Here is a 12,642-nt window from a genome sequence, read left to right as displayed (position 1 = left end):
CAGCGCTGTAATTATAAGCAGGCTAAGCGCACCAGCCAGCCAAGCACCCATGCCCTCTTCAGGGACCTTGTGCCTCTCCCTTTGGCTATCAAACTAAACAATGGATCTCAAAGAGCTGTATCTCTCTCATACTAGCCAGATGCTATGCCAGAGAAGGGAAGGAGCCACCTAAGATGGGACCAGCTTTATTGATAGTAGGACAAAGACAACGGAAGCATAAAATAGCAGCACCCGGGCTAATATTCCTCCCCCTCATCATCTCCTTCAGCACTATCTGCCCCAACCTCCTCATAATCCTTCTCCAGGGCAGCCATGTCCTCTCGGGCCTCAGAGAACTCTCCCTCCTCCATGCCCTCACCCACATACCAGTGCACAAAGGCACGTTTGGCATACATCAGATCAAACTTGTGGTCCAGGCGGGCCCAGGCCTCAGCAATGGCTGTGGTGTTGCTCAGCATGCACACGGCCCTCTGGACCTTGGCCAGGTCTCCACCAGGCACCACAGTGGGCGGCTGGTAATTAATGCCAACCTTGAAGCCAGTGGGGCACCAGTCCACAAACTGGATGCTACGCTTGGTCTTGATGGTGGCAATGGCAGCGTTGACATCTTTGGGGACCACATCCCCTCGGTACAGCAGGCAGCAAGCCATGTATTTACCATGGCGAGGGTCACATTTCACCATCTGGTTGGCTGGCTCAAAGCAGGCATTGGTGATCTCTGCTACTGTAAGCTGCTCATGGTAGGCTTTCTCAGCAGAGATGACAGGGGCGTATGTGGCCAGAGGGAAGTGGATACGAGGGTAGGGCACCAGGTTGGTCTGGAATTCTGTCAGGTCAACATTCAGGGCCCCATCAAATCTGAGGGAAGCAGTGATGGATGACACAATCTGGCTAATAAGGCGGTTAAGGTTAGTGTAGGTCGGGCGCTCAATGTCGAGGTTTCTACGACAGATGTCATAGATGGCCTCATTGTCTACCATGAAGGCACAATCTGAGTGCTCCAGGGTGGTGTGGGTGGTGAGGATGGAATTGTAGGGCTCAACCACAGCAGTGGAAACCTGGGGGGCGGGGTAAATGGAGAACTCCAGCTTGGACTTCTTTCCATAATCAACAGAGAGCCGCTCCATGAGCAGGGAGGTGAAGCCAGAGCCAGTTCCCCCGCCAAAGCTGTGGAAAACCAAGAAGCCCTGAAGACCCGTGCACTGGTCAGCCTGCAACAGAAAAGTTCATTTTAATGTTGAAGACACCTTGCGAAAGTCCCAGTGGGCGTTTATGAGCCTGTGACTAAATATTGGCAAACTCCCGAGTCTTCAAGAACATCCAGTTAGAGCAGTCAGGAAAGGCTTGAAAATGCTCGGGTGACTCAAAGGAACTTCTGGGGCTGGGGATGCTTCCTAAAGCTGACTCCAAATGAGCTTCTTGTGTCTGCAGTAGGACATTAGGAGGTTGGAACAGACACACAGAATAGGCTTTGGCTGCTGGTGACTTCGCTATTCAAGGGCACGCTCCCCCCCCCCCCCCCCCCCCCTTATCAGCTGGAGTTACCAGAGTTCAGACCTTGAATAAGCTGCCAGATCAGTGTGAAACATCCAAGCTGGAACACTGGATGGCCAAGTTTCACTGCCCAGGTTATTGTGAGGCGGCAAAGGGGGTTACGTGGGCGCTGATGAGCCCTGCCTCCTCACGCGTGACAGGACAAACTAACCTCTCTATCTCACTTATTAAAATGAGTGGTGTCCTAGCTCAGGTTGAACACTTGGAATAATTCTGGCACAGTAAGCACCCAAGTCTTCAGGTGCCTGTTCCATTCTTGGCAAGGTGACTCCCTTATTTATTGGCCTTCCACTAGACCTCAGGTCACCAGGGTTCCCTGCTCCATTCAACTGGCCTATTCTACTGCAAACTATTACAAACCCGAAGGCACTTTTCTGATACTGGGGATGGGATCTGCTTGTACAAGCTGGGCAAATATTCTGCTAGGGGGGCTACCTCCCCACCCCTAACTGTGACCTTTTTACTGATCCTTTAGTTCTACCATCTTATGAGTCCATATTCTGATTCTGATTACATGCAAACAATAATACCAGGCAGACCTGCCAGTCACCATCCAGTATGCTGCCTCTACACACAGGGACACCAAGATCAAATGCACTTCTCTGGGTAGCGATCATCCCAGAACTGTGAATGGCTTTTGCTTGGTGTTTATACCCCTGAAGGCAGGTCCCTGATATCAGTGTTGTAACTGAGCTTCGTTTGCACTGGAACAGATTAACTTGATTCGATGGGAAGTGAGGCAAAGTTGGGGCTGGCCTAATCATAAAGTGACTGACTTTCCCAAGGAGCCACTGTCCCTCAGCCTGCCTGCCTGCCTGCTCCGCCCCTCAGCCTGCTTGCATGCTTCATTTTTTTTTTTTTTTTTTTGGTTAATCACTTACAAGCCTCACAGAGTGCTCACCTGACCGCCAGGCTGTCCATTCAAACAGCACTTACCAGCTTTCCTGACCAGACTAGAGCTGCTAAGGACAGGTCACCCAGAGCCAGTTCTAGGCCCTGGGCACCACGAAACTGCTTTTCTATAGTTTGTTTATTTACTTATTTATTTGAGACGGAGTTTCTCTGTGTAACCTTGGCTGTCCTGGACTCACTTTGTAGACCAGGCTGGCTTCAAACTCAGTAATCTGTCTTCTTCTGCCTTCCAAGTGCTAGGATTAAAGGTGTGTGCCACCATACGTGGGCTTTTCTAGGATTTATAATCTGGAAGTTCCAATGACATATTTGCTTGCCCAATATGAAATCTTGTGATTCTACCTCAAGACGTGCTGCAGGACTAGTCAGGGGTTTTTTTTTGGCGGGGGGGGGGGGGGGGGGCGCGGGTAGTGAACATGTCTTGAGACAGGGTTTTTCTGTGCAGCCTCGGCTGTCCTGGAACCCGCTCTGTAACCAGGCTGGCCTTGAACACAAGAGATCTGAAGGCCTCTGCCTCCTGAGTGCTGGGATTGAAGGCCGGCACACTGCCCAGTTTACGGCCTACTTCTGATGTAGGTATCATACTGGCTTCTTGGGCTCTGAAACCTTTTCTTTCTTTTTCTTTCTTTCTTTCTTTCTTTCTTTCTTCTGATTGAAGACTGAATCCAGGGCCCTATAAATGCCAGATGACTAGCTCTATGAATGAGCTTTACTAACAGGAGACACCATTCCAGATTTCCAAAGAAGTTTTATCTATTAGTCGCATGTGGGTGTCAGTCACCCACTCAGAGTGACCAAGAGAACCAAAAAAAGGGGAGCTTGAAACAGAGGCTCAACAGTCTCCAGTGTTAGGGGAGGGTAGAGCTTGTGGTTCTCACTGGATGAGCACACCTCAAATCCTGGTAAGACACAGTGTACAGAGCCGGGCGTGGTGGCGCACGCCTTTAATCCCAGCACTTGGGGGGCAGAGGCAGGCGGATCGCTGTGAGTTCGCAGCCAGCCTGGTCTACAAAGTGAGTCCAGGATGGCCAAGGTTACACAGAGAAACCCTGTCTCGAAAAACCAAAAAAAAAAAAAAAAAAAAAGACAGTGTACAGAGACCTTCTCCCATACAGCCCCCCTGCACTTACCAGCTTGCGAATTCTGTCCAAGACAAGGTCAATGATCTCCTTGCCAATGGTGTAGTGGCCACGGGCATAGTTATTGGCGGCATCTTCCTTGCCTGTGATGAGCTGCTCAGGGTGGAAGAGCTGGCGGTAGGTACCAGTGCGAACCTCATCTGCCAAAGGAGAAGAAATCAGCCGTTCACCACCAACCAGCTACACGGCTCACTCCCCCTCCTGCGTCTGAAGGGATCCCGAGCATGTGAGCAGGAAGGAATCCCTCGGGGAAGGGAAGTTCCAGGTCAGCTTACCAATAACTGTGGGTTCCAGGTCTACGAACACCGCCCGGGGCACGTGCTTGCCAGCGCCTGTCTCGCTGAAGAAGGTGTTGAAGGAGTCGTCTCCCCCTCCGATGGTCTTGTCACTCGGCATCTGGCCATCAGGCTGGATGCCATGTTCCAGGCAGTAGAGCTCCCAGCAGGCATTGCCGATCTGGACGCCAGCCTGGCCAACGTGGATGGAGATGCACTCACGCTGTGGACCGGGAGGAAGAAAGTGTCAGACAGAACGTGACTCATAAGGGGCTGGGGCAGCTTTACACACGAGGAACAGCTAAGGAAAAAAACCTTTAAATCACTTTTCAGAGGCCACTCCTGTATTTCACAGCCAAAAATCTTTCTTGAAGTGCTAACTCAGGGAAATAGTACTCTCTGGAGGGCACAAATACCGATGCCCTAGGCCAGGCCAGGCCCTTCCACTGCCGGGACCCACAGCAGCTCAGGAGCCGTGCTCAAGATTGTGCCAGAATTCCCCAGCTCCTTTAAACTGGCCACTGAGCCCTTGAACCCGAGCAGAACCTTTCCTTCCCAGGGCTGAGTCACTCTGACTGTGGTTCCTCTTTTATCCTGGTTCTTTAGGAGACAAAACTTCCTCTCCCCTTTAAAACCAGCCTAAACTGGCCCCATGACTCAGGGAAGAAACGCTAGATAAGCATTTAGCTGTGTGTCAAGTGTGGCCAGAGGCAGCCTTCCAGCCCAGTGAAGACGCTAATCTGTGAGGACATTTTTCCTTTGCTGTCAACCCATCTGGTAAGAGGAAGAGATGCTTTAAAGGCCAGAAGGCTCATAAAACTTTACCGCAATAGAAACAGGGCCGGAGAGTGGGGAGACAGGAGAAGTTGGTTGCTCCCGAGTAGATGGTCTATGCATCTCTGGCACTTCAGGGAAAGGGATTGCAAGCGTTCACTGAGGGGAGACACTTGTAGGCCTTTCCTTGCTGAACTCACTCCTGGCTAGTCCTGCATTCCCAAGACTAAGAGGGGACAAGTGTTACCATGAGCTCCAGTAAGTGAGTCTGGCAGAAACCTTGACAGAGAGTCTCCCACTGTTCCTACTGTTTTCCTCAGGCAGCAAACACTTTCATGGGTTATCAATTCAACACCCAGGTTTTCCGAGGAGGAGTTTCACAGGCCAGGGTAATAAAACAAGGCATCACTGACCACCTTTGACTTGTCACGTCCTTTCCACTCGTGTTTCCCATAAAACAATCAAAGGTTCTGACCACACACACCAGTGAGGTCAGTGTCTCCTAGCCAGCACTGCGGGGGAGGTGTGGCTCTTGTTCCAGTGACCTTCCCCTGGACTTTGGAACCTCCACAGTGCCCTGAAGCTAGACAGAACCACAGACAGGCCTGAGGGAGCAGTGTCTGAGGGCCATTCATTCTAACAAGGCAGTTCAACTGAGGCCTTTTAGCACCCCAGTTTCAGTCTAAACTGCCTTTTGGCAGGGTGGGGTTCAAGGCAGGGTTTCTCTGTGTAGCCTGGCTGTCTTAGACTCAATCTGTAGACCAGGCTGGGCTGGCTTCCATCTTGATCTCACAGAGAGCCTTTAATGCCCTGCTGGGATTAAAGGCTTGCACTACCACACCCAAACTGCTTCTTTGGGCTGTCCAGATGGCATGAAGAGTTAAGGTCAATTTCAGCCAAGTGGGATGATCTGAGTTCAATCTCAGGGACCTACTTAGTATACAGAAAGGAGCAGGGCATGGTGGTGCATGCCTTCAATCCCAGCACTCAGGAGGCAGAGGCAGGCGGATCGCTGTGAGTTTGAGGCCAGCCTGGACTACAAAGGGAGTCCAGGGCAGCCAAGGCTACACAGAGAGACCCTGCCCCCCAAAAACAAAACAAACAAAAGAAGTATAAAGAAAGAAGGAACCAACGTTCCCAAGTTGTCTCAGCTCCACCAACATGCTGTGGACCACATACATCCGCAGGATAACATCTTCAAAAGACAAACCTGCCTCCTGGAAGCTAAGAAGGCAAAGTCAAGAGCACTTGGGCTCGGTTGGAGGCACAGATGAGTCAGTCTATTCCAGCCTCGACTGGCTAAGAGGCTTGTCTTGCAAAAAGCCATTCACTTAACCAGGGCTTGCCTAACAGGTGAGTTCCGGCTCTACTGAATTGTAGCTTTGTGGCTTTGCTTGGTCAAAAGCGCTCAAACCAGTTGTTACATAGTTTTGTAACTACTGCACTGTTACTCACTGACTCTCTCCTTTCAGAATACAGTTTTGAAACAGTTTCACCCGGTGAGTGTGGGAGGGCAGTTGGCTCACCTAGTAAAGGGGCTTACTACCACGGAACCCCAAGGAAAGCTGCCTTCTCCCACCCCCACCCAAGCATATCAGCATCCCAAGCACACCTGCTCGACTAAGGGAACTGAAGAACCAACAGCTATTGCCGCTGGGGATTTAGCACAGTTGGGAGAGGTCATGACTAGCACACGTGGTTGCCAGCCAGTAATCCCAGTGCGAGGGTGGGAGGTAGGAGGTCAGAGTTCAAATTCATCCTGGGCTGCATGAACACCCCCCACTCATCCACACACAAGCTTCCAAAGAACAGCTGAACCTGCTGATGTGGGGGAGGAGACCTTGGCTGTTTCACGGGAAAGTGGTGGGAAGGAGTTAAATCCAAAGGCTGTAATGGAGTTCCTCTTTGTAAGATTAGTCACTCTGTAAGCCCACACTAGCCTGGGACTCACTAGCGAGCCTGAAAAGCCCCAAACTCATGATGACGCGGTCTCAGCCTCCCAAGACTACAGAACTACCCAGCACCCTCCATCCACATCGGCTCAGTGCCTGGTAGTTTTCTGTTTGTTTTTGAGACAGGGTCTCACTATGCAGCTCTGGCTGACCTGAACTCAGAAGATTTCCCCTTGCATCTCTCTCTGCCAGAGAGCCCAGAGATTAAAGGCTGCCAGCCACCACCCTAGAGTTCCTGTTTTTGTTTTTTAATGAACGGATATACCCTTGTGCTTGGAGAGTAACCCCAGGATTCGGGTGGTGGAGACAGAGGATGTTGAGCTTAAGTGGTCCTTGGCCACATAGTGATTTCAAGGCTGACATGAGCTCCGTGAGGCAACCAAAATACAAGCCGGGCAATGGTACTTGCAGAGGCAAATCTAGTCTACAGGACAGCCAGGACTACAAGGAGAAACCCTGTCTAGAAAACCCAAATATATATTTGTTGGTACCAGTTTACTCAAAAAAAAAAAAAAAAAAAAACTTTTTAATGTGTTTAACTCGACTTAATATGCCTCTGAATTAACACTAGAAATTACGCTGGATCTGACGGTTAATTAGTATCCCCTCCTACGGAGGCGCTCGCCTTCCCAGGTGCACAGCTGCAGCAGGAAGGTCCCAAGACTGGTCACAGGTGACTCAGCGGCGAGCCACAGGGCGTGGATAGAGAGCCCGGAAGTGTTTGCTCAGCCCCGTACTGAGAGCACGAGGTCCTCTGGGGGTACCCCAGCTGGGACAGCGACATCACTTGGGAGAAAAGGAGACCTTTCAGTTTCTTTAAAGTCTTGTGGTCAACGTGAAAGTTCCCTGCCTTTCCAGGAGCGGCCGGCGGCCTAGACGGGATGCTCTCCCAGTCCCATCAAGAGGGTGGTACTCGGGACCGGTCTTCCAGGCCAAAGCCCAGTGGACTAGGTTCTCCAACTCTGGCCACCAGAAGCCAGGCTAACTGGATGCGGCCGTCGGGAGCTATGGCAGGCACCGACCCCCCGGGCAGCCCGCGGTTGCTGCAGTCCCTTCAGACGACCTCGTCGCTGCTCGCCAGCCACACTCACCATATTTGGTCCTTGAAGTGGTCCGCGAAAACTGAGGAAGTGAAGAGAGGGTGACGAGGAGCTCCCACTAACAGACTACCAAGGAGTCCGGGGGAGAGGCAGTGTGAGGTCTGCCGCCAGGAGGAGTCTTATATACCCTGACCCAGGCCACGCGTCAGGAGGATGGACCTCGGACCACGCCCCGGGCCGCACAACCGAGGGCGGTGATTGGCGGGTTCGAAAGTTCAAACCAAACTCTGCAGAAGGAGCTGCGAGTGGGAAGAGGAGGAGACATCTAGGGTCCACGCCAGGGCCAGGTGGGGCGGGGAAGGAGGTGGGGAAGGCGACTGATTGGAAGCTGAAGGACAAGCGAGATCTTTGTGCAGCTCAGGCCGGAAGAAAGCCCCAGGTAGACGGGGCGGCCAGGATCGCTCTCCCTGGGGACTTGCAGCTGGTCGCCACCGCTTGTGGCTCGGTCGCCCCACCCAGGCCTTGGGGCCCGGAAGAGAGAGGCTGCGAGGTGACCCAGAGACCTGCGGCCGCCCGCAGCGTGGTGACTGAGACAGCTTCAGGGGGCCAGGATGGAAACGCCCTGTTCTCTTGACGGCACAGTGGGAGGGGTGGGTCTGACGCCAAAGCAGAGTTACAGCACCGTCCCCAGTGCGGCTCCTGAACACAGTCTCGTTTCCTAACCCGTGGGTCCTAAGCACTTTACTCCCACCTTCGGGCTAGCCCTTCGTTCATCCTCCCTCCCTCCTCCCATCCCCAATACGGAGGATTTCTGCCAGCGCAACCCCAGCGGCCTTTTCACAGCTGTGGTGCTCAAGCTAGTCTCTAGTCCTTTCTCCCAATCTGTGGGACGCAGAGTGGACAGTTCACACTACATTACCACAGTCTGTCTGGTCCAAGAGCCGGGTGACTGCTATACCCATTTTACAGAAGACGAGGCAACGGCTCAGGAAACCAAATTAGATGAACAGATGTCTCACAGTGTGAGAAGTAAGACTTCCGAATCCAGATAGCCTGGAGAGATGGCTCAGAGGTTAAGGGCACTGACTCCAGAGGTCCTGAGTTCAATTCCCAGCAACCATATGGTGGCTCACGACCATCTATAATGTGATCTGATGCCATTTTTGGCCTGCAGGTGTACATGCAGGCAGAGCACTTATTAGCCAGATTGTGTCAGTTGTCTCAGCAACTCTGCCAAGCAGATTCCTCAGAAGTGCCATCCAGGTGGGCTGAGAGGATGGCTTGCTGGGAAAATGTGAGGAGGCGGAGTGGTGCTTGCCTGTAATCCTCAGGCTAAGGAGTGAGAGACAGGAAGAGCCTGGAGCTCACAGGCCAGCTGGTCGTGTGCTATCAGAGGCCTCCAAGTTCAGTGAAGGAGCATGTTTCAAAAAACGGGGTGGAGAGTCATAGAGAAAGACAGCACATGTTGTCCTCTGACCTAGGCACATACGCAAGCATCTTTCTCTCTCACACACACACTCACATAAACCACACACACAAAACAACAACTGGCACACGCCTTTAATCCCAGCACTTGGAGGCAGAGGCAGGCAGATCGCTGTGAGTTGGAGCCAGCCTGGTCTACAAAGCCAAGGCTACACAGAGAAACCCTGTCTGTGGGAGCAAGAGGGGGTATGGCGGGGGGGGGGGGGAACAGTGTGACAAGGTGTTCAGTATTATTTGTGATGTGTAAGACTGAACTAAGCCATCCCAGCACTCAGGAAGCAGAGGCAGGCAGATGGCTGTGAGTTTGAGGCCAGCCTGGGCTACAGAGGGAATTCCAGGACAGCCAGAGCTGTTATACAGAGAAACCCTGTCTCAGGGGGAAAAAAAAGAAAGAAAGAAAAGAAGCAATAAATGAGTTACTGTTCCCTTTGTCCACCTATACAGTTCAGGGTCCAGCTAGGGAATGGAGCTGCCCACAGTGGGTAGGTCTTCCCAACTCAGGGCAATCAAGATGTCAGCCCGTAGGCCCAAGTCTGTCTCCTAGGTGACTCGAGACCCTGTTATGATTTATTGTCATGCTGGAAATATGTTGTATCAAAACTGGAGTTTGGGAGCTCGACTCAATGGTTAAGAATACTCAGTGAAAGCCAGCCTGGTCTACAAAGTGAGTCCAGGATGGCCAAGGCTACACAGAGAAACCCTGTCTTGAAAAACAAAAAAACAAAAAAAAACAAACAAAAAAAAAAAAGAATACTCAGTGAGGGAGCTGGAGAGATGGCTCAGCAGTTAAGAGCACTTGGCTGTTCTTCCAAAGGTCCTGAGTTCAATCCCCAGCAACCAGATGGTGGCTCACAACCATCTATAGTGAGATCTGCTGTGCAGGTGTACATGCAGGCAGAGCACTGTATACAAAATAATTAATAAATATTTTTAAAAAAAGAATATTCAGTGAGGGAGCTGGAGAGATGGCTCAGAGGGTTAGAGCACTGACTGCTCATCCAAAGGTCCTGAGTTCAACTCCCAGCAACCACATGGTGGCTCACAACCATCTATAATGTGATCTGATGCCCTCTTCTCTCTGGTGCTCTCTTCTGTCATGCAGGCACACATGCAATACAGTGCTAATATACATAAATAAATCTAAAAAAAAAAAAGGAAAAGAAAAACAGTGTTTTCCCTTCAAAGAAAAGAAAAGAATGAGTTAATGAGCTGTGGTGGCACTTGGGAGGTGGAGGCAGGTGGATTGCTGTGAGTTCAGGGCCAAGCCTGGTCTACAAAGTGAGTCCAGGACAGCCAGGGCTACACAGAGAGACCCTGGGGGGAAGGAGAATATTCAATGTTCTTCCAGATAAGCCAAATTCAGTTCCTGGTGTCCATGCCGGGAGCCTCACAACTACCTTGTAATTCTAGTTCTGTGGCATCTAACACCAGCTTTTGGTCTCCTTGGGCACCTTTTTTTTTCCCCCTTGGGCACCTTTTTTTTTCCCCCTTGGGCACCTTTTTTTTTCCCCCTTGGGCACCTTTTAATCCCACATTTATAACACACGCCATATAGCATACATTCACACAGAAACAATAAAATAAAAATATTTTTAAAAATCAGTTAGGGGAGAGAGGGAGGAACGGGAGAATACAAGTAATGGGGTAACAATTGAGTTGTAATCTGAATAAATGAATTTTTAAAAAATCTGTTAGGGTGAGCCAGTCTTGGTGGCGCACGCCTTTAATCCCAGCACTTGGGAGGCAGAGGCAGGTGGATTGCTGTGAGTTCGAGGCCAGCCTGGTCTACAAAGTGAGTCCAGGATGGCCAAGGCTACACAGAGAAAACCCTGTCTCGGAAAAAAAAAATCGTTAGGGTTTTTGTTTTATTTTTGTTTTTTATTGAGACATACCCTGGGGTCTGGAAATGTCCCTATTTATAGCAGTATTTATTTAATAATTGCACTCATTCCTGTATGTAGAAAGCACCCAGGCAGCCCACAGTGGAATGTCCCTGAGGGTTTTAGTTCCTTTTATAACTTGTAGACACCAGCTGAGAAAGCGCTGGTTTTCTGAGGGCCCCTGAACCTCAGGAATGTCCCCTCACCCTCTGCAGGCATTGGAATGGCTCCAAAAGTGGAGGCTTGCTTACAGAAGGCTATTTCTGTGAACATGAGGACCCAGCCTTGTAGGCACAGACATGTCTGCGGTCCAAGAAGCTTTTTTTGTTTTTGTTTGTTTGCTTGTTTTTGTTTTTGTTTTTTGAGACAGGGTTTCTCTGTGTAGCCTTGACTGTCCTGAACTCGCTTCATAGACCAGGCTGGACACAAACTCACAGCGATCCTCCTGCCTCTGCCTCCCCAGGGTTGAGATTAAAGGCGTGCACCACCACCCAGCTCCCAGGAGCCTTCTTTACAGAAAGTAGATGTCTGACACTTGGCCTCCACAGAGCGGACCACGGGTGGGGTTTCCAGGAGGCCCCCTTTTCCTAGGCAGACAGCCTGGCTGGCTGTGCAACTCTTTCCCACAGCCTGTAGCCTATACCGCTCTGCCTTAACCCTCTCCCAAGAGGCCTACGCCCCTGAGCCTTTTTTCAGTTTTTTGTAAGGCTCAGCCATCTTATTTCCCTCTGACTCTCACTTTGTGCACGGCCTCCGTGCTTCTTCGTGTGACTGTAGTTGTACGACTCTCCCTCCACCCTCCCCGTTAATCTCTATGTTGTCAGTTCACTTCATAGGTTAGATTCTAGAACCTTCTGAGGGAAAAAGTAAATTAAACACCTTCCTGCTTACCCTAGACCAAAGTCAGGCTCCTTCTTTTAGTTCTCTTGTTATTCACACCGAACGGTCTCTTTAGTTTCAAAACCTGGTTCATTCATTCCCTGGTATCCGGCTGAATCTCCCGCTCACTGAAGGCCAGGCCCAGACTGCTCCCCCACCTCGAGGCAGCTTCAGGCCTCTGCCTCTCCCCCCTAGTCAGTCCATTCACGAACTAGTTTGTTTTGGTTTTGGTGTGGGCATTGAACCCAGGTCTCCCATACTCTAAGCCCGTGTTACTCTCACTCGGTTTGTTTTTGTTTTTTTGAGACAGGGTTTCTCTGTGTTATCTTAGCTGTCCTGAACTCCCTTTTCTTTTCTTTTCTTTTTTTTTTTTTTTTTGGTTTTTCGAGACAGGGTTTCTCTGTGTAGCCTTGGCCATCCTGGACTCACTTTGTAGACCAGGCTGGCCCTGAACTCACAGCGATCCACCTGCCTCTGCTTCCTGAGTGCTGGGATCAAAGGCTTGTGCCACCATGCCCAGCCTAACTTCTTTTCTTTTAATTATTTTATTCATTTATTTTGGTTTTTCAAAATGAGCTTTCTCCCTATAGTCCTTGCTGTCCTGGAACTGCTCTGTAGACCAGTCTGACCTTGAATTTATAAAGATTTACCTGCCTCTGCCTCCAGAAGTGCTTGAACTAAAGGCATGTGCCACCACCTAAGGGCTGTTTTATTTATTTTTATTTTATGTGCATTGGTATTTTGCTTGTATG

General features: G+C 50.6%; 1 protein-coding gene across 1 annotated transcript; it reads right to left on the bottom strand.

Annotated features, from left to right (window-relative positions):
- Positions 1 to 207: 207 nt before the first annotated feature.
- Positions 208 to 7,853, bottom strand: LOC127201641 (tubulin alpha-1C chain). Its single transcript, XM_051160322.1, has 4 exons — positions 7,698 to 7,853; positions 3,881 to 4,103; positions 3,597 to 3,745; positions 208 to 1,211 (listed from the first exon to the last, which is right to left on the bottom strand). The coding sequence occupies exons 1-4, from the start codon at positions 7,698 to 7,700 to the stop codon at positions 237 to 239; spliced, it is 1,350 nt and encodes a 449-aa protein (XP_051016279.1). The 5' UTR covers positions 7,701 to 7,853; the 3' UTR covers positions 208 to 236.
- Between the last annotated feature and the right edge of the window lie 4,789 nt (positions 7,854 to 12,642).

This window comes from Acomys russatus, chromosome 17, assembly GCF_903995435.1.
Source record: "Acomys russatus chromosome 17, mAcoRus1.1, whole genome shotgun sequence".
NCBI lineage: Eukaryota > Metazoa > Chordata > Mammalia > Rodentia > Muridae > Acomys > Acomys russatus.
Note: the sequence above shows the minus strand (reverse complement) of the source record. Positions and strands in the feature narration are given on the sequence as shown.

Excerpts from the sequence above, each read along its gene's own strand:
- LOC127201641 (XM_051160322.1), bottom strand. Across the intron at positions 3,746-3,880 it reads CCTGGAACCCACAGTTATTG|ATGAGGTTCGCACTGGTACC; the intron begins GTAAGCTGACCT and ends CTCCTTTGGCAG. Across the intron at positions 1,212-3,596 it reads TGGACAGAATTCGCAAGCTG|GCTGACCAGTGCACGGGTCT; the intron begins GTAAGTGCAGGG and ends TTTCTGTTGCAG.